At 42.3% G+C, this 20,271-nt stretch overlaps 2 protein-coding genes across 2 annotated transcripts in view; one reads left to right on the top strand and one right to left on the bottom strand.

Moving 5' to 3' along the window:
• The window catches only part of LOC134080915 (protocadherin Fat 3), a 59,478-nt gene extending 50,804 nt beyond the window's left edge, over positions 1-8,674 (bottom strand). The window contains exons 1-2 of the mRNA XM_062537527.1: positions 5,416-8,674; positions 1,194-1,511 (exon numbers count right to left, since the gene is read on the bottom strand). Of these exons, the coding sequence (XP_062393511.1) occupies positions 1,194-1,511; positions 5,416-8,674 (3,577 nt within the window). The remainder of the gene's footprint in view (positions 1-1,193; positions 1,512-5,415) is intronic.
• A 3,530-nt stretch (positions 8,675-12,204) lies between these two features.
• Positions 12,205-19,706, top strand: chordc1b (cysteine and histidine-rich domain (CHORD) containing 1b). Its single transcript, XM_062537319.1, has 11 exons — positions 12,205-12,369; positions 12,838-12,887; positions 12,976-13,032; positions 13,243-13,376; positions 14,531-14,634; positions 14,799-14,857; positions 14,971-15,041; positions 16,291-16,396; positions 18,278-18,397; positions 18,707-18,769; positions 18,871-19,706. The coding sequence occupies exons 1-11, from the start codon at positions 12,306-12,308 to the stop codon at positions 19,048-19,050; spliced, it is 1,008 nt and encodes a 335-aa protein (XP_062393303.1). The 5' UTR covers positions 12,205-12,305; the 3' UTR covers positions 19,051-19,706.
• The last annotated feature ends 565 nt before the right edge of the window (positions 19,707-20,271 follow it).

Genomic DNA, 20,271 nt, shown 5'->3' with positions numbered 1-20,271 from the left:
ACACACACATACAAACTAAAATACACACACACACACACACACACACACACACACACACACACACACACACACACACACACACACACACACACACACACACACACACAAACTCAAATACACACACACACATACACACTCAAATACACATAGCCCCAAGAACGCTTCAGTGGCACCAGATGTGTAACCGAGCGCTCTCGCTCAGGGAGTTGTGATTAAATGAGAAGACATATGCCACCTAGATACACACACACACACACACACACACACACGCACACACACACACACACACACACACACACACACTACCAAAGTTAAATGTCAGCTCAGGATAATTGAGCTGCCATTTGCTATTATAATTACATCAGCTATTTTGCTGTTAAACTACCTCTATAGTATTTTTATCTCTGGGAGATAATGCACTGTTTACCTTGCAGTACCTTTGCATCCTCTAGGCCTGGGGGACCTGCCCCCCAGTTTGGGAATGTGACAATGTGCCGCCTCAGCAGCACATCGCACTATTACTTTTTGAGTTTTATTTAATTATTGATGTGTTTAATGTCAATGTCTTGTAGTATTTGTTCCGTGTTCATGTTGTTGGGTACGTTCCTTGGCGCGCGAGGAAGTTGCTTAATGTGTGATCATGGGCGTTTGGGGTGTGCATGGTAAATGTTGACGTTATGAATGATGTTTATGTCCGCCAGATAGGGGCGGTGTGCCCTTTTATGGGTGTTTAGACTTCGCCGGTGTTGGCGGAAGTAGTTAATTGATTGGCCATTTAAATGCTAGCTTTCCCCTGTGTTGGGGCCGTCTTCGAAGTGTTTCGAGACGCGCGGTAAGAGGCTGCTGTGAGTCTTGCGTGTATAGGTCTGCTTTTTGATCGTGGCATGTTGCCATTAAGAGACCTTAACTTTCGTCTTTGTTAAATGTTTGTTAGTCAATCTTTTTCATCTCACGTCGGGTGTGACCGATCGGAATCATGGACTATATTTTGATTATTTTTTCACGTTGTAAATAAAAACACTGTGGGCCCTCTTAAACCTGCTGTCTCGACCTGATTTCTCCTTCACCACTTGGCTATCCTACCACAGGGAACCACTGGCCTACATGATCTTACAGTACACTACTTTACACTACATTACACAAACTCAGCTTTCAGTTCCTCTACGAAGAAGAGCTGCAAGGCCAACTCTCACCTGTGCTCTGACCAATGGCGAAGAAGTTCTGCGGATTCCCCGCCGTTATCCTGTAGGTCAGGCGACTGCTGACCGCTGTGGCGTCAGGGTCCTCAGCCTGGATCTGAATGACGGACACGTCTTTGGGAGAGTTCTCCGGGATGTAAGGGTGATAGATGGGGTCGGAGGTCAACGGAGCGTTGTCGTTGACGTCCTCCACTTGGATGAAGACGTCGATGGAGGTGGAGAGGGGAACTACACCCCTGTCAGTGGCATAAACAGTCAGCCAGTACGAGTCCTGGGTCTCACAGTCCAGAGTACCCGTTGTGTAGATGAGGCCTGCAAGCACACCAGTGCAGTAATGAGTACTCACATATCAACGTTGTGCACCTTTGCCCTTTCCCCCTTTGTGGCCTATACTGTGCTCTGTTTCTTTAGTGTGTATTCTATTCTGTGTGCTTACTTCATCTTTATAGACCCTTTCAACAAGAAAAACAAAAATAATTCCTGAACGTTCCATTTTGTTCCCAAACTACTTCCACTGCATATAGGGGATGCGTTCGTAAAGTGGCACTCCGAGCGCTCCGAGCACACTTAGCCATTCATAAGTTGGGAATTATCATGCGTTTATTCAGAGCCTCACACTCTTGGAGCGTCCAGAGCGTGTCAGATTGAAGTTATGAATGCACCCAAGACAGCATATGGGATGCTAAAATGAAAACCTTGTGGGAACAACTATGACCCTGATAATGGAACTTTTGAAACGGTCTATGAAGTCCTTTGTGACGCTTGTCTGTAAAATGTGCTATACAAATGAACTTACCAAACCATACCAACTTACTTCAGCATGTACTATACAGTAGAAAGGTACAGTGAAGTGTGACTGCTTGAAAACTTCACAGTTTAGCCTTAAACACTGGAAGCACATCAGAGTGGTCTCGGTTTAAGCTGGCATATGCTTCAGGAAGGATTTGTGGAGATTTGTTTCTCACATACGGTGGCCATTCAGCAGCAATACACCAGCTATAGACAGGGCTTACAGGAGGGAAAATTTCTATGCCCAAAGTTATCAAAAAAATTTTGTCACTATAAATAGCTATTGCTTATTTTCAAATCTTACACCACCAAGTGCACGCCTGAACACTAAGCCCTGTATGAAGTTGCTGTTTTTACGTATTCTCCTAAAAATGCACTCAAGTTTACAGTAATTGTTGATTGTAAAAGAACAGTGTTTCAGATGTCTTATGATCTGAGTTGGTCCAACGGTCCCACAGAGAGGCATTTTTATGTGTACTTTCTGTCTCTGGGACAAACTCTCAAATGAATACCAAATTAAAATTTCATTGGATGGCACATGGGGGCAAGCCATCTGACACCCTGGTTGCCGTGCCAACCCATCACTCGGCTGAATTCACAGCGAATCTGTCGGACTTAAGGGTGCAGTCACCCAAGGGGGCCCTCAGAGCTGTGACAAAAAAAAAAGACTAAAAAAAAAACCAGCATCAGCAGCAGTGACCCAGTCTGGGGTTACACCAGTAGCCGACCTTCAGGTCTTCATCACGGCACACCGCTAATCACTCCTGACTGAAGTGCCGCATCCGCAGTCCGCACATCTCCGTGACCATGGCGACCACCTCCCCGTCCTGATCAGACACCCTGAGCGGCGCTCCCTCACCCTCATAATACTCTCTGTGAACACGAGCGGCGCCACTGGGAGGGTGAGAGTTAGTTTGCTGACTGGGTGACCTACTTCTGCCATGGGGGAGACATGGCATGGGTGTGCTGTGATGTGCTGCGCGGAGCTGTTCTGCTCAGCGCTGTCGATCGGCAGGCCTGCACGTGAGTGGAGTACTCCAGAAAGCCTCTCCTCAGGGTATAAGGCAGGAGGGCAGCACACAGAAAGACAAGAAACAAAAAAATTAAACTCTCAAGAGAGGAACAGACTGTTCCTGGTAACAACGAAAAACTAAAAGCGCTTGAATAATGTGGTTGTAGGTATAATGAAATATAATTTGTATAAAGAGCTAAAAAGCATGGCAAGTGTACCAAAACCTAAATTAAAAAACTTCCACAATTGTTTGAAAACATATACAGGTTATCAATGCCCTCAGATCAGAATCCAATAAGAAAAATCAGCTTACACTATTGGTGGTGACTGCAATTGTAAGCAATTAAAGATTTGAGATTCAACATAATTCAGCAAGTACCGGAAACAAAAACAATGGTAAAGAAATGCAACAAAGTAACAGCAGGCTAAAACTAAGAATACAATTCTCTCTTTCAACAGTAGATTGTGGCTCAGCCCAAACATCATAGAGAAACAATGTGAATGCATCAAAGCCTGTAAGAGTTACATGAAACCTGGACAACCCGTGACAGCTTCATATTCCCCCTCTGCCTTCCAGACAGACCCAAAGTCCTCACCTCAAAGCCTTACTTCAAACAGCTAGCGTGGAGCATCAAACACAAGAGACTTAGAAAACCTTCCAGGGAACAGCGATCATATTTAAGGAGTAGTTTGGAGCTACCATTTTCTGCAAATGAGAGACTGAATGAACAGTACTGTATATTTATTATATCACTATAGATTCCATTTTTTTCATATAGCCTATCTGAATGTAATAGGCCAGTAATAACTGATTACTATCACTAATTACTATGTAGCAAAGATATACAGGCTTATACGTGTCTGCTGGATGCAATATACTGTACATGACAATCCATAAATAGTCTTTTTAGTTCCTCGAAAATACAAAGCAACTACAATAGAAAGAGTTCTATGCACTTCACAAGAAGGCCCAATTCTCCTGAGACTTTCAAAAGCAATTGTTCCTTCCTTGATGTAGTTTGATGGGATACACAGCAGAGAGCAACAAATGATATGTGTGTCAGCTGTATGGGCTTGAAAGTGATATGCCTGTACTCCTAGGACCTACTGTATCCTGACAAGGTTTATGGATTAAGGTTTATGTAAAGCCCATTGAATTCCTCCTGGGAAAGAAATGAGCTATAAATCAACATGCCTTGCCTTGGCTGCCATAAACATAAACATCAACCAAATATGAAGCATATGAATCCCAGCCCCGACTCAAACCCTTCTCCTCTAATGAACATAAACTAAAAACGAGGTATCTGTCATAGCCCCGACTCAAACCCCTCTCCTCTAATGAACATAAACTAAAAATGAGGTATCTGTCATAGCCCCGACTCAAACCCTTCCCCTCTAATAAACATCAACCAAATATGAGTTATCCGTCACAGCGCTAACTCCAATGAAAATCAAAGACACTCTGCTCAGGTCATAACAACGTTGTTTTTTTCCATTGGTAAAAATGGACTAAAAAGATGAAAATGAAACTGCCTGTCTCTCCTGGGCCTCCCCCAACCCCTCGCCTGTGGCTGCTGCTGCTGCTGCTGTTGCTAGTGCATTTGATTCTCCATGGAAAATCAATGTCAATCTGGACGCCCTGACACAACCAGCTACACTGCGCTCCGTCACTCAGGGATGGTTTCAACACAAGGGTGATTAGTTGGCCCAACCTAATTAGTAGACATGTGACTGCTCCACCGCAGTGGAGGTCACGGCCACCCTATCTGCTCTCCTGGTCAATACTGATTAACCTTAAATAGTGGCGTGTGGTGGTTAAGCGGAGACATAAAGCTAAAAATGTAATTTTCTGCAGTGTTTTTGGTAGAATCTCATCAAGAACAGGACTGGAGAAGTCTGAGCCTGTGTGGTGCAATATGAGATGAAGAAAATAACAAGAAACCACTGAGGTAAAACCAAAGAGTGGATTCTATTCCCAGTTTCATTTAACCTCAAATCCGCTTAACCTCAAACCAGTGTGTTCCCACACACACTATCTAACCACGGTACAGTGTCAATTAAGGACGATCAGAATTGGCACTTTACTCATCTAAGGCATGTGAGGTCATTCAAATTCACATAGGCTTCTACAAGGCCAGTTCTGAATTTCATGGTTAAGCTTGGCATTTAGTGTTTCAGTTTTTTCTAATCAAAATTTTTTGTACACTACACTACAAAATGAAAGTGTTCGAAACAACACAAACTGTGTTGTCCCTATCTGGGCATAGAGATGTGTTCAAAACACAACACAAATTGGGTTATTTTTAACACATTTGTTTTAAGAGTGTAGAGACTGTAATAAACAGGCTTGGTATTCTAGAGGAATACATTGTGTTCAAATGATTTGTGTCACCTTAGTACTGAGAGTAAACCAACCTGTTTCCTCATCGATGGAAAATCTTCCGAGGCCACTTCCTGCTTTTACGGCATATCGGACGACTCCATCTCGACCCTTGTCATCGTCCCGGGCAGACACCTGCATGACGCTCGTGCCGAGGCGTGAGTTCTCCTTCACAAACCCCCGGAGGACGAAGTCTGTGAAGTAAGGCTCGAACAAGTTCTCGTTCACGTCCACCACCTCCACCTCGACATAAGACACAGACTGGAGCTTATCTGGCGAGCCACCATCCTCTGCCAGCACTGTGAGGTTGTAGAACTGTTGAGTCTCGTAATCCAGGTCTTTGGCTACCCTGACTGCCCCGCTCTCGGGGTGAACCTCGAACGTCCCCGAGAAGTCGTTGGTCAGGGAATACGTGACGGACCCTCCCGGGCCCAGGTCGCGGTCCTGCATCTGTATCCAGGCGATCACCGCTCCCATGGGGAGGTCCTCTAGCACCCGGCAGCTGTAGCTGCTGGGGATGAACACTGGGGCACAGTCGTTGACATCATCTAGAAAGATCCGCAGAGTGGTGACGGAGAACATCTGGTTGCCCTCTTCAGCTTTATCTCTCGCTTCCACCTTCAGAGTAAAATCTGAGACCGTCTCCCGGTCCAGCTGTGCCGTGACGTAAACGGCGCCACTCTCTCTGTTGATGCCAAACTGAGGGGCACTGGTGAGTAAGGTGTAGAAGATTTCTCCATTTGAACCTAAGTCGTTGTCCACGGCCGTCACCTGAATCACCTCACTGCCAATGGCTCTGTTCTCTGGGATGCTAACAGTGTAGCTATCCTGTAGGAACTGAGGACTGTTGTCATTCACATCCTCAATGTTTACAGTCAGTAGCCTCCAGTTGGCTCGCTGAGGAAGACCTAAATCATATATAGTTATATTAAGGACATACCGGTCATTCTTTTCACGGTCTAACGGTTGATAGACCGTTATTAAACCACTTTCGATGTCAATGTTGAAGCAACTGTCAACATTGCCACTAGATATAGCATACATAATGCGCCCATTAAAGCCTGTGTCACCATCTTGTGCTTTGACTTTGAACACACTGGCTCCAGTAGGTAAGTCCTCGCGCACTAATATATCAGAGGGAAAGGTCTCAAATTGTGGGGATTGTCTGTTGACGGAGAAGATGTCTGTGTAGGTGTCATCCATTTTGCGCTTATTCATGGCTTTGGCTTTCTTGAGGAGTTTCTCGGCTAATATCAGAGCAACCCCTGTGTCCTTGCAGTTGAACTTCCTAGATGGTGCACTTCCCCTGGAAACAGAGATATTCACAAAGGTAGTCTCTGAAAAGAGCTCTCCATCTGTCGCCACGACAACCAAGGAGAACTGTCCACTTCCTATTCCAACTGATATGAGTGACCGGCGTAAGGACAGAATCCCAGAGTCTGGGTTCAGGTTAAACAAATCTTGCTCATTACCTGACACTATCTTGTGCTTGACCGTCTCCAGCTCATCCACATCTACAGCTGACATGGCCATGATCGTCTGCCCCACAGGGAAATCCCGTCCAATCACCCCTTTGCACTCTGTGCGCTCAAACAGAGGTGGATTGTCATTGATGTTCAGGAGGCGAACAGTGACATTGACCTCGTTCTCCCGTCGGTAAGGAGAGCCCCAGTCTGAGGCCCTGACAGCGAATTGGAACGTCTCAGCCGAAGTCTCAAAGTCGAGATCTTGTGTTACCCTCAGCTCACCTGTGTTCTGGTCAATGCTGAAAGGTGATGACAGGGCGCCGGCCAAACTGTGCGTTAAGTATCCATTCTCCCCTGCATCAGCATCTGTGGCAGATATCACCTGTATCACAGTCCCCACCGGCAAACTCTCGTTGATGACCAAATCGTACGACGTCCTGGCGAAGATAGGACTGTTGTCATTGGCATCCTGTATGCTAACTTGCACCTTTACTTTCAGCTCCGAGCGAGTCTCCATCACCTCAAGCTCAAACGCATCTTGGACCATTGTGGTGAATCTCCTGGCGGTGGTGACCACACCTGTTCGGCTGTTAATGATAAAATAATCCGACTCTGCTGTGTATGTCAAACTGTAGCCCACGCCTTTCAGCTGAGGCGTGACCCTGACCGTCTCAACGATGGTCCCAGGTGGGGAAATCTCATTCAGTGTTACACTGTAAATGTCTTTTTCAAATCTGACCGGGACAGCCTGTGGCTTCTCAATCAATAGTTGAATAGACTGCACATTGGAGTACTTGGGCGGCATACCTCGATCCTTCGCTTGGAGCGTGAGATTGCAACCGTATGGAAATTTTTCCCAGGCTACCGATTCAGACATCTTAACCCTGTATTCATTACCAACAGCAGATCGATCAATAACAAACTGTTCCTGTGGGTCTCCCTCTATGATGGAGACCCATTCTATGTCTCCATTCAGCCCATCATCTAAATCTTCCACAGTGATTACAGCATATATCGGATCCTTATCTGCCAAAGATGGGGTGAGGGCGACAGCGTTCAAAACTGGTGCAAACTCATTGACCCGTTCCACTGTGATAATTACTTTGGCCGTGCTGCTGACTCCGTTGTTTCCATAAACCTTCATCCCTCTGTCAACAGCCAGGACGTCGAGTTCATATCTGTTTTGGGAGCTGGCGTCAGGTCTGGCAATCAGAGAAATAACGCCACTGGTCGGATGGACAGCAAATATTTCTACACGCTCTTTAAAGAAGTAGTAGAACTCTCCATTGGAACCTGTGTCGGCGTCAGTGGCAGTCACCTGGGCAACACTAGCACCCAGAGGGGCACTCTCGGGAACAACTACAGAGTAGGAGGTGGGCGAGAATAAAGGTCGAAGGTCATTCATGTCAAGAACTTGCACGTTCACTTTAGCGAATGCCTCCAGGCCACCTTTGCTGGTGGCTTTCACACTTAGCGTGTAATTATCCTGGACTTCACGATTCAAAATGGCGGCACTCCCTCCATTAGTCCGTATCCTGAGGAAGCAGAAGTCTCCCAAGATATAATCCTCGGCCTGGAAAAGCCCCTCATCATCGCCTGCCTCGATGGCGTACATGATGTCCATGGAGCGCCGACCCACCAGGGAGATGCCCATCTTCACCTCGCTACGGACATACGACCTGGCGGCGGAGTTCTCGTAAATGGTGGAGTTGTAGATGCCGTCAGTGAACTGGAAGGAGGACGGGGGCGTCCTCGACTGCAGCAACTGGCCCCAGCTCTGGAGGAGATGGAGCAGCACTAGGCCCAGGCAGGGGAGGTGACCCCTCATGCCGGCCCCTGGACCTCTCTTTAAAGCCATGCCATCATCTGATCACCCTGAAACAGATATGTGGGCAGTGGTCAGCAAATGGACATGGCACATTTGATATTAGCACATTACACATTAAGGGAGGTGCGCTAGCATGCTGTTGCCAGCAAAGTTGAGCAAAGCACTTAACCCCGAGTTGCACTGGGGAAACTGAGCCTGTAATAATTGACTTCTGTGAAGAGTGGGGATGGTTGCAACACTTTTTGCATTTCCTTCCATTTCTCAGAAACGGTACAGACAAACTGTACAAACTGGACAGACAACATTTGTATACATTAAACCAACCGTTATGCACCCACACTGCTGTTACATGAATATGATAATATACTTAATGTACAATTTATATTTGAAAAGACAAAATCAAATGTTGCAGCTGATCCCAAGGACATTCAACATTGTAGGTATGTAGTAGGTCCAACATTCATTAAAATGTAGGTTCAATACTTCTTTGACATTATTTTGCAAATTATTGTGCACAGATACACTGTAGGGTATTCACCTAATTAATTTGGCTGTACAAAGGTGAAAGTAAAAACATAGTTTCAAGTAACAAGCCATGATTTGGCTAATTACAATGGTACATTTGAACTACAAACTACTTTTCAAATAAAAATAAATGTAATGTATGTTAATGTAACTGTAAATGTAAATGCAACTGATATGTAAAAACACTTCTATGAAAAAGATTACAGAACTGAACTGGTTGCGTATTCAAGGGAGTATTCTGTGAATATGATATGGTAAAGTATGGGATACCGACAAATAATTTTGGAGAGTAGATTTATTTGGGTGCAGCCTAGAGTTTTAGGATTGAGTGTTGTTAACCAGCATTTTATTGAATCAAAGAGGATAGTAGGCTACTGAAACGATTGATTTACTGCTTAGCCTTATGGGCTTCTCACACACTAGTGCAATAATGAAATGTTTAGTAAGCTACGCTAGTAATTCAACCATATGAAATCACATCACCCTTTGAAGGCACTAGTCTGTTCCCCTCTACATTTCAAAATGATGTTCATGTACCAAATTAAGTCTCACTTTATCAGAGGTCTACAAACTTCATAACAAACTTTCCACTCGTCTCTCATCTCAATTATGCTACTTCTAACGGCCTCACGTCATACCCCATCATGAACAAACTAGGGTTTTTTTTCAGATTGAAGTCCAACTAGCCTACTGATCTGGCGGCGCATCTGCATTCATGAACATAAACCGGACAGTCCAATCTCCAAAAACCAGACCATCAAGGAAACTTCATATTTCATTTTGCCTGCTCTTTCGATTTTGGTTGGTTCTTTAAATATAAAGTTAAGTATCATTAGCTATTAAATAGCCTATAATATCCAGCTAGTGTAACTGTGACTTGACACATGCAATAAGCTAATCAGTAGCCTCAGAACTACCGGGTGAGAACTTCTTTAGCGAATCAGTGAATTTCAGTGAATTTCACTGAATTCCCCCAGTAAACTCGATTTGCCTACACCAAGTAATCATGACGAACGCGTTGAAAGTATAAAGGCCTTACCTTTGGGTGGGGGAAAATGTACAAAAATGCACCGTGACCCTCTGAATCGGGACTTCAGAAAACTCTATCCAGTTGCGCGCGCACTCAGCATCATTGACCAGCTGCAGGAATTCGCGCGTGCACAGCTCTGCACGATAGTAGCCTACCATGTGACGTAGTTGCTGTCGTTGCTGTCCATGGTACCACACTGTCATGGACCTTTACGCTTCCGATGAGCCATTACTTTCATTCCAAGCCTAATGAGATAACGAAAAAGTTACGTAGCCTACTTGCTTAGGCTTCTAAAAAAAACAGAGAAGATAGCTTATTGGTTATAATGGCGAACCCATGGATTTTTGCAGATTCATGACAAAAGAGGCAAAAGGTCATCATTTCATTTAATTGCATCTCTTGTTAATTTCATGTCTTATTGATCATTTTTTTAAGTTCGTTTTTTTATTATTTGTTCTTAACGTGGATGTGTAGCCTACATTTCAGAAAGAGCACAAGTGGAACAACTGTAGTGAACTGTGCAAACTAAACAGTGAAAACCAGAAAACTAGACAATGAAAACTGTCATGTTCTTTTTAGAAAAAATTTGTTCTTTCACTGCTGTAGATCATACATTAAAGGTACTCTAAGCAATGTTGCATGGTTTCTAAGCTATATAAAAATTGTCACACACAGCAAACATCACAGCAACAATATGATTGTTAAGAATTTCACATACAGTACAGTGGGGAGCATATGTTCTCTATGGTGAAGGGTATGCGATGATGTGAGGCTATTCTAATTCCAAAAGCCAAGGGAACTTTATCAGGACGCATAATATCCTGGATCCATGAAACAGCTGGCCTTTAAAAATAAAAACATATTAAAAAAAATCCTCCTGTGGGAATTTAACATATCGGTTAAAATACTTATGCTTCCTAGCATTTAAGGAAGAACATTTATTTATTTACGATACATTCTTCAATCACAAAGAAAATTGGTGTCCTTAGCGGCATGGAGATCAAATTGTCAAATGATGATTTTATATTCCTCTTTCTAGGCAACTTTAACATGGTATCAAATGTGCTCCCCATTGTATATACTTTATTATATTATATTATGTTATATTATGTATTACTGTGCAAATGTCTTGGGCCCTCTGCATGTTTGCTTCAGTAATGCAAGGGCCATATATTGCTTGTTTCTCACTCTCACTCTTGATATGATTATTACCAGAGAGCACAGGACATATGTAGGCTTCTGTATACATTTTGGCATGGCACAAAGTAGACGCGCCACCCGAAACATGAGTCTACAGCGATCTCTGCAATGTATTTACAGATGGGAAATCAAAGCTCTTTGAATATAAATCTTTGGCCACACATTTTCCACTTTAGGTGAGCAATGAACTCTTTTAGCGGTAGATTTTCAGTGAGATCTTTGACCTGTCTAAGTGTGGCCATCTCCTTCACACTTCTGAACATGTCAGCGCCAGAACCAGTGCCAGTACCAAACGGTATCAGGTTCTCACATGTGAGATCATTTATAACGCTGCAAAACAACCAGTCATATGCAAAAGACTAGAGCCTGAGCTAAACATGTAGAACATTTGTTGGTGTTTTTCTTTATATTCTGTCTAGGCCTATGTTCTGATGAAACAATGCAAAATAAACATATAGCATGCATTGCTAAAACATAAAGATCGAATTTGTGCCTAACAGTTTTCCACAGTAATGTAAGTAGGGTAGGCCTACAATATGCAGCCTATAATTTGTTATTCACAATATCGTAGCCTGTCCTAAGTGATGATTCTAACTGAGATTGTGTAAATATCCGGGCTGTTGCGTGCGGATTGGACTGTTTCTGAACCTAGCACGCACCACAGTGGCCAAGCAGAGAACTGCTGATAATTTCGATTTATACCGGAAATGCACGAAGCACATTTCGGAAGCTTCGCGATTTTTCCAGAGAGCTCGAGATTACCCAAGTGCGCAAAGCTTTGAGCATCCTGATGACTTCCTGATATGTTCAGAGAAGTGACTGTCTTTTACTGTACCTGAAGTTAGCTGTATCTCAGGATACAGTTTGATTTTTGCCATGTCTGTCCTTTGTTATAATAAGGGATGTGGCCAGCGCTTTGATACGGAGAGCAACCCCGACGGTAAAAGACGAAAATACGCCTTATTTTATATAGCTAACCCTGGTTTGTAAAACGCGTGATGCGAATCATAACTATTAGCTCAACAGCCCATGCATTTCAGTTGAGTAAGCTAACTAGCTCTACTTGAAGCAATAATCGGTTACCGTTTCAAAATAAACTTTAGCGTTTAAATGGGCTATTATTTTCTGATTGAAGAGTTTTCGTTTAGCTGTAGCTAACGTTAGTTGCCAAACACTGGCGAGGGCAACTTTAGCGTAAGGCAAGGCACCACGCTGTCCCCTTACGTTCCACCGTCTAGGATATGTCAGTGATAGTCTACACAACGTTACTTTTATTTAGTTCTGTGTTCAATGTATACTGTAATTGTGTCATGCTTTTTGATCTGGTGGTGTATCAATAGTGTGAGAGCGCTGCTGCTTCTTCCTCCTGGTAAGGTCAAATATGCTAAGCTTACTTATGTCTCCTTAGATGGATGTATATACCATCCTGGTGTACCAGTTTTCCATGATGCACTGAAGGTAAATCAAAACTTTGATTATTTCTGGAAACGTATTTGCCATCATGCTTATTCAGATAACTGATGTATACTCTTTTTTTTACTTGTAGGGTTGGTCATGTTGCAAACGACGAACAACAGACTTTTCGGATTTCCTCAGCATTGTTGTAAGAGAGCTAAATTCCTGCCTGTCCATCTGATATGTAGGCCTATTAGATTGTCCAGTAATAATCTAGTCGTAGTTTGTTAGTCGATACCATTTCCAAGAAGTAATAGCAACCACTTTGGTGTCCTCTAGAGAAACTCTGAACATGTTCGTCATCATGGTTGTTGAACTTGCCAAAGTAATAGACTATTTGTTTGGATGCTCTTTCAAGGGTTGCACAAAGGGACCACACAACAAGGAGAAACCCCCTGAGCCGGTGAAACCTGAGGAAAAAGAAGGCAATGAAAAGAAATTTGAGTGCCTTATACAAGCCCCTAAACCTCTACACACTATTCAGCGACCAAGGTAAGAACTCAGAAGTTAGCGTCACACAAGTCCAAGTCCCTGATGACAATACACCAGAGGTAGTTCACAAACTACCAGTAGCTCCTGGCCTGTTTCTAGTCGCTTTCCACAAGGGCTGAGGAAGATGTTTATAAATCTGATAACCCAGTCACTTGGGAAACATGTTAAAATTCCTATGAAACTCTCAGTCTACAAAGAGAGAAGGTAAATTCATTGAAAAGGAACCTTTAAAAAGCATACAAATCTTGTCCAGTGGTTTTGGGTAGAGATCAGCTATGTGAATATATGGCATATTTCTACTAACATAACAGCTCTCAGCCATGTCCATTTTGTTAAAGTAACTATCGGAGGAAAAAAAGTTGGAGACCCCTGCAATACACCATACTTTTATACTATACTATACATTTTCTAGAATTCTCCTTGCTGTTGACCGCCCCATATCAAAATATCACTGTGTAGAACAGTCTTGTCTTTAACTCATAGCAATACATAAACATTTATTTGACTGACTTCTCACCTGTTTCTCCTGAATCCTAAAGAATTGCAAAAAAGTACTTAAGCTTAACTTGAGAGGAAGGCTATATCTGAGGAGGTGAAATACCAGACACTGGTCAGAATGTTACGCTGATGTTACATTATATCAGCACAAATAGGTGGGACAAAGCCGAGATCTCATTTGTCTGCTCTTTGGGCGAGTTTTTGCAAAACCCTGACTCTGTAAATGGGAAATGAATAAGTGGACATATGGAGCCATATGCTATTCTAGGCTATCAACAACAAGGGGAGCTAGAGCTCCAGTGTTGGAGTGCAAAGGGAAGAGGTGTATTCAATGGTCTGGTGAGCTAAAACATCACCAACCTTTCCAATCGAGGGCTGTGCTTTTAATGTGTTCTTAACAATGTGCCGCCAGTGTTTCAGAGTTCTTTAGTAGTGTAAATGTTGAGACAATATGTTGTTGTAATTTTGCCAGTGCACTCTAAACTAACATGGGAGAAAATTGCAATTATTTTCATTCATTCATGCCTGAGAAAATGTGTTAATCTTCACTAGCACAGATTGGAAAGACCGTTAGTATTTTTCTATAATACAAGCTAATAAATGTTTATGTTATTCTTTGCCTGTATGTCTGTTTGCTTGTGGTGAAATCTCTTAAGTGGTGACGAGCCCCTGGTTAGACTGCAGCAGAAGGTCTCCTTGTCGCTGAAGCAGTCCCTGGAGAAACTCAAACTGTCCTCGGAAAATGAGGAAGAGAAAAAAGGTGAAATATTTGCCACTTTTTATCATTCATCACTGTGCATTGTGAACAATATATTTAACTTCACTGTGTGCATAAAACCACTGGTATTAAATAATTGCTTATACCGTGTACATAACACCACATTCATTTAATTGTTATGTTTTATGAATTGCTAATTTGCTTAGATGAGGATGGAGACGAAGTTAAGGTTGGAACCATTTGTAAGAACGGAGGCTGCGCTAAGGTACTGTGCTGCTGTGCTCTGCATCAAGCGCTTGCTCTAGATTACATTTACTGATTCCAGATAAGCAATGTCAGATATGAATGGATCCTCTGGTTTCTGTATTGCCTCTTCAGGTCTATAATGGAGCGGAGAGTAATGAGGAAGTGTGCATGTATCATGCCGGATTCCCCATCTTTCACGAAGGGTAAGAGATGAATTGATACTTGTACTGGTGTAGAGAAAAGTATAGAGCCGTAAACATAGGGGTGTCCATATGACATTATGTCTAGATAGAGCTGTAAACATAGGGGTGTCCATATGACATTATGTCTAGATAATGTAGAGCTGTAAACATAGGGGTGTCTATTAATTCTCCAGACTCATTTTGGGTATAATTTGGGGGTTTTCTTTTTTTTGCACCAAACAATGCAAAATAAGGTGATTCAAAATAATGTATTGTTTAGAAAAAAAGAATACAACATTAATCAAATGAAAATAAATGTCTAGGAGGGTGGGTATTTGATTCTGGATTCAAGGAAATGTCTTAGGATGGTATTATTTGATTGTGTATTTAAAGAAATGTCTTAAGATGGTAGCCTGGGTGTACTCATGCTGCCTTAAGCGCGGTTTCATTCACGCTGCTAGACAGCCTGGAAACCATAGACCTCATTTTCACCCCCGCTAGGGAACCAATAGCAGAACAGGGGGGACAGCAAGACGATGACTACGTCTAAGCAACACACCGAAGCTTGTGTATTTTGGTTAAGAACCAAACCAGCTTTTGTTCAAATCTACACATCTATCACTACTGAAAAATGTAAGGTTCATTTATCAAATGTTATTTTGAAGTATGAAAACACTCTTCAAACGCTTTTGGTAGACATCCTTAGCACCCTATAAACGGCTCTGGGCATTTGTAATCCATACCTGAAATACGAGAAAATGAATGGTTGGCTATTAAGATGATGGGTATTTGCTTCCGGATGTAAAGAAATGTCTTAGAATGGTGGGTATTTGATTCTGGATCTTCAATCGTATTTTTCTCCAAAGTAAAATAGACCTTGCTAATTCTCAGGTGACAAAATGTCAGAAACATCAGGGGTGTCCGTATGAATTGATCTTCAGAGAGGTTTAAGAAAAGAAAAGAAAAGAAAAACTGTGATCCTGGCCCTTTAAGACAGGCCATGACTACAGTCGAGGATGAATGGGTAAAAATATGAATGGCTCTGCTTCCATTAACGTGGCTGAGTGTGTAGCTGAATGACTGTCATACCAATAAGCCTGGACGATGTGCTCAGAATGTATAATTATTGCCTTGGAGACGTGAGAAGGGGCCGGGTGGTGTGTCTGCAGTTTTCCCTTCCTCTCTGTTGAATGTGTTTGTTTGTTTGTGTGTTTGTTTAAATGTTTTGTTTTTTGTTTTCATGTTTTGTTGTTTGTTTCCATTGTTTCAGGATGAAGTACTGGAGCTGCTGCAAGAGGAAAACGTCCGATTTTAACACCTTCCTCTCACAAGAGGGCTGCGCCAAGGGCAACCATCTGTGGAAGAAGAAGGATGGTGTAAGTACTTTTAGGTTGAAGGTCAAATTGTGCTTTTTAAATATACCATAATGATCGAATGATTGTGCATCTCTTAGTGTTCTTTTGTTTTTTTGTGGGGTATGTTGCATTATTTCATGCACGCTACTGTTCAAAAGTTTGGAGTCACTTAGAATACCATTCCACTCCATTGTAGACAGAATACCAGCTGAGACCAGTTGCATTGTTTCTTTTTTTATTATTCAGGGCTAGCAGTTTTCAGATTACATTATGTGCTTGCATAATTGCAAAAGGGTTCTCCAATGTTTTTTCAGTTAGTGTTTTGAAATGATATCAGATTAGTAAACAAAGTGTGCCTTTAAAACATTGGATGAATGGTTGCTGATAATGGGCATCTGTATACTTATGTAGATATTACATTAAAGACCAGGCATTTCTTTCTATCACAGTCATTTACAACATTAATGATGAAGACAAGGACATTCCTACGTAATTCCAAACATTTGAATGGTAGGGTGCATACCTCACTTCCAGAAAACAAAACCATTGAAAGATCTGTATGACCGATCTGATGGACTCTGATTTAAATGATGGACAGACCGCATAGTCTAAAGCAGGGGTACTCAATAGGCGGACTCCGGTCCGGATCCGGACCCAAACGTAGTGACATCCGGACCGAGCAAAAATCGAGATTTTATTCATTTTTTTTTTTTTTCATAGTGATCCAAGCGACCCTGTGTTTCCGATCACTCATCTACTGTAGCTCGCGCCCAATCCTAATGTCCTATCAGTGGTTGAATAACCTACATCACTATGACAACTCTTGTAGCTGCGAGCGCCTGGTCTGCGAGTGGCCTATCGGTCCGTTCCATTGGGCTCACCCACAGGACATCATCAGAAAGCTAGCGTAAGCCTACAAGAACGATTTACGAGCGGTATTTGTTTCTTTAGCAAGCCAAGCAAATATCACGGCATGCTCCAAAATTGACAAAAAGCGAAAGTTGGATTCCGAAAATCGTGAGTTCAGACAGAGCTAGCCGACGTCAGGACTGGCAAATATGCATTGCTGCCTGCGGGGAGCACAAACGAAACCAATGTGTTTACTGTAATCTCTAACTAGCACTCCAAGAGCGCAGACCTTCGCCAAGCGCCTCCTGGATTCCAAATGGTGATCCTGATCACTCTCAAAATGTAATTGTTTCTTCCTTAAGAAACAAGTTGTCTTGCTAACAAACAGACAGACACGACAAACCCTGATGAAAACATAACCTTCTTAATTGATGGAGGTAACAAACAAACCCTGATGAAAACAGTTGCACTTGTCAAAAGTGGAAACTTGAAACGTCATTATGAAACAAAGCATGTTCACTTCGAGCAGAATTATCCACAAACCTTTTATTTAGGCTACTGCCTTTTTATTTAGCCTACTTTTTTCTAATTTTGGAAATGCACTGTTCCGGACCCTGGAAAGATTACAAATTTGGGAAGTGGACCTTTTGAGTTTCTAATTGAGTACCCCTGGTCTAAAGCCTTAACTAAAGTAATCTAACTTGGGATTTGTTTTTGGTAATTGAATACTATTAGCAAGAACTGGAGCATTAACCTTCACCACACCACACAAGACACTTTACTCAATACTGGACTTTGCACTTTGGCTTTGCCCATCATTTGCGCAATACTAGTTGGAAACACCGTTGTCAACGGGTGTGAAGGCTCTCCGCACTATTACATCTAAAAGCACTTGGCAAGGAAAACGGTTTCATGACCAGGAAAACTGCACATGGCATCAGAATGTTTTTACTGTTTTCCACTTCTGTTGTTGTTGTTTTACTCTTCATGAACATTGCCCACCTCCAGTACTGCTGATTGCACTGATTGGATGTATGATGTTTTTCATCTCAGGATAAGAAGGTGGTGCCGTGTAGGTTTGATTGGCATCAGACTGGAGGACAGGTCATGATTTCCGTCTATGCCAAAAACTCCATCCCCGAACTGAGCTATGTGGAGGGTAACAGCACTACGGTAAGAGTTTGCCCGCAAAATGGCTGCCAGTAGGCATTTGTTTTGTTTGGCTTTAATCTAGATGCATACTGTATATTTGGATCCTTTGATGGGCAAATAAGTTGACTTTGTAATGATACTAACACAACCAGGGACCTGATCTGACCTGTCTGATCATTTACAAGTAAACTGTGATGTTTTAGTGACCTTTTTTAATGTAACTTTTAATGTAATTTTAACTTTTAATGTAAGTATTCATACCCATTGGTGTGGCTCATAGTGCAAGTCTATAGTGTGCTGTGTTACGACTGAAGATTATTGTCATTGCAGGTCAATATTCATGTCATATTTGAGGGCGATAAGGAGTTTGAGCAGAAGATCAGTCTTTGGGGGGTAAGAACATTCTTTCTCTTTTTAAAAGATGCTATTCAGTCATATCGGGGCAAATGCCTATTCTGTAAAGTATTTACTTATTCCGGTCTTCACTGGCTCAGGTCATTGATGTTAGCAAAAGCTCTGTGAACATGATGGCTGCGAAGATTGAGATTGCCATGAAGAAGGCCGAACCCATGTCCTGGGCACGACTTGATCTTCCACCGGTGGTCCCCCTACCTCAGAAGCCAGAGAAGGCGAAAGACAGCGATAGCGACAGCGACGATGACGAATGTGATTAAACCAGCTTTTGGACACACTTGATTTTGGTAGCCTTCAGTAGGATGTACTGAATAGTTAAGTAATTAATAAGTTAATTGTACTCTTAATGGTTAATGCGGGATTGAGGTTAGTATTTTTGAACTGCATGGACTTGCAAGATAAACATTGTATGAAAACTCTTTATTACTTAAACTACGTAAGTACATTGTCTTGAAAGTTACTTCAATACAGTGTGACCCTGCCTTCTAAGAGAGATGGAGGAAGGAATTATTATTGTTATGATTATGTTGCCATGGTTCTCTGTGATGGAGCCAAGCAGGAATCAATAGAATCCGAGGTGTTGCATTTACCTACTGCATGAAAGTAATTGTTGACAGAATGATCGACTGTACAGGAATGTCTCTTATGTCCTACAGTACTTTATCACACCTTTTGATGCAAACCAAACCAATGCCATTCCACACAGTATCTCTATGATTTGATCCACAGGAAGTCAGTCTTGTCCGTGATTTTAGCTCACCGTTGCACTTTCTCATCCCTGTGTTTCCCTGTCATTGCCTACTCGTCCTGTATTTGGTTGAAGAGAGTGTGAGTGAGTCACATGTCTGCATTCCAATAGTATGTTTCTTTGAGTGAACCAATTAAACATTTTTAAATAAAGATTCATGATAATCTCGCTCTGCATTGTGAAAGACATCTCTTAATTCAATCAGGCCTACCTTGGTAAATAGTAACATGATTGTGGTTTTTGTATGCCTTATTAAAGGAACACTTTACCGTTTTTTTTTTTTTCCATATTAAACTATGTTATTCCCTGATATTTCTAAGCGGGTAAGAGGATAGCTATGTTGTGTGGCGGAGTAATATCATCACTCTTGCACTTTCCGTTTCACTTTGGAGTGAGGATATTACTGTGCCAAGTCTAAGTGCTCCCAATGTTATTCCGCCACACAATATAATTATCCTTCTTACCTGCTTAGAAATGCACCACGTTTTATTTTGTTTCACCATAATTGGTCGTGTGACTTCTCGTGTAACTGTATTTTAATAGGGAAAACATGGAGGTGTTTGGTCGCTTCTAACTTCATCTCTGTTTGGATCCTAATGAGTGAACTGAGCTAGCTAAGTGCTATCAAAGTAGCGCCGCGTGCCAGAGCCAGTGGGTGCACGCATTGAAACGTGAGAGGTATGTATCAACTCGTCTTAGTTAAGCGAATAACATAGTTTAATATGAAAGAACG

The sequence above is a fragment of the Sardina pilchardus genome, chromosome 5 (assembly GCF_963854185.1).
Source record: "Sardina pilchardus chromosome 5, fSarPil1.1, whole genome shotgun sequence".
NCBI classification, from domain to species: domain Eukaryota; kingdom Metazoa; phylum Chordata; class Actinopteri; order Clupeiformes; family Clupeidae; genus Sardina; species Sardina pilchardus.
This window is presented reverse-complemented; position numbering and strand designations above follow the sequence as displayed.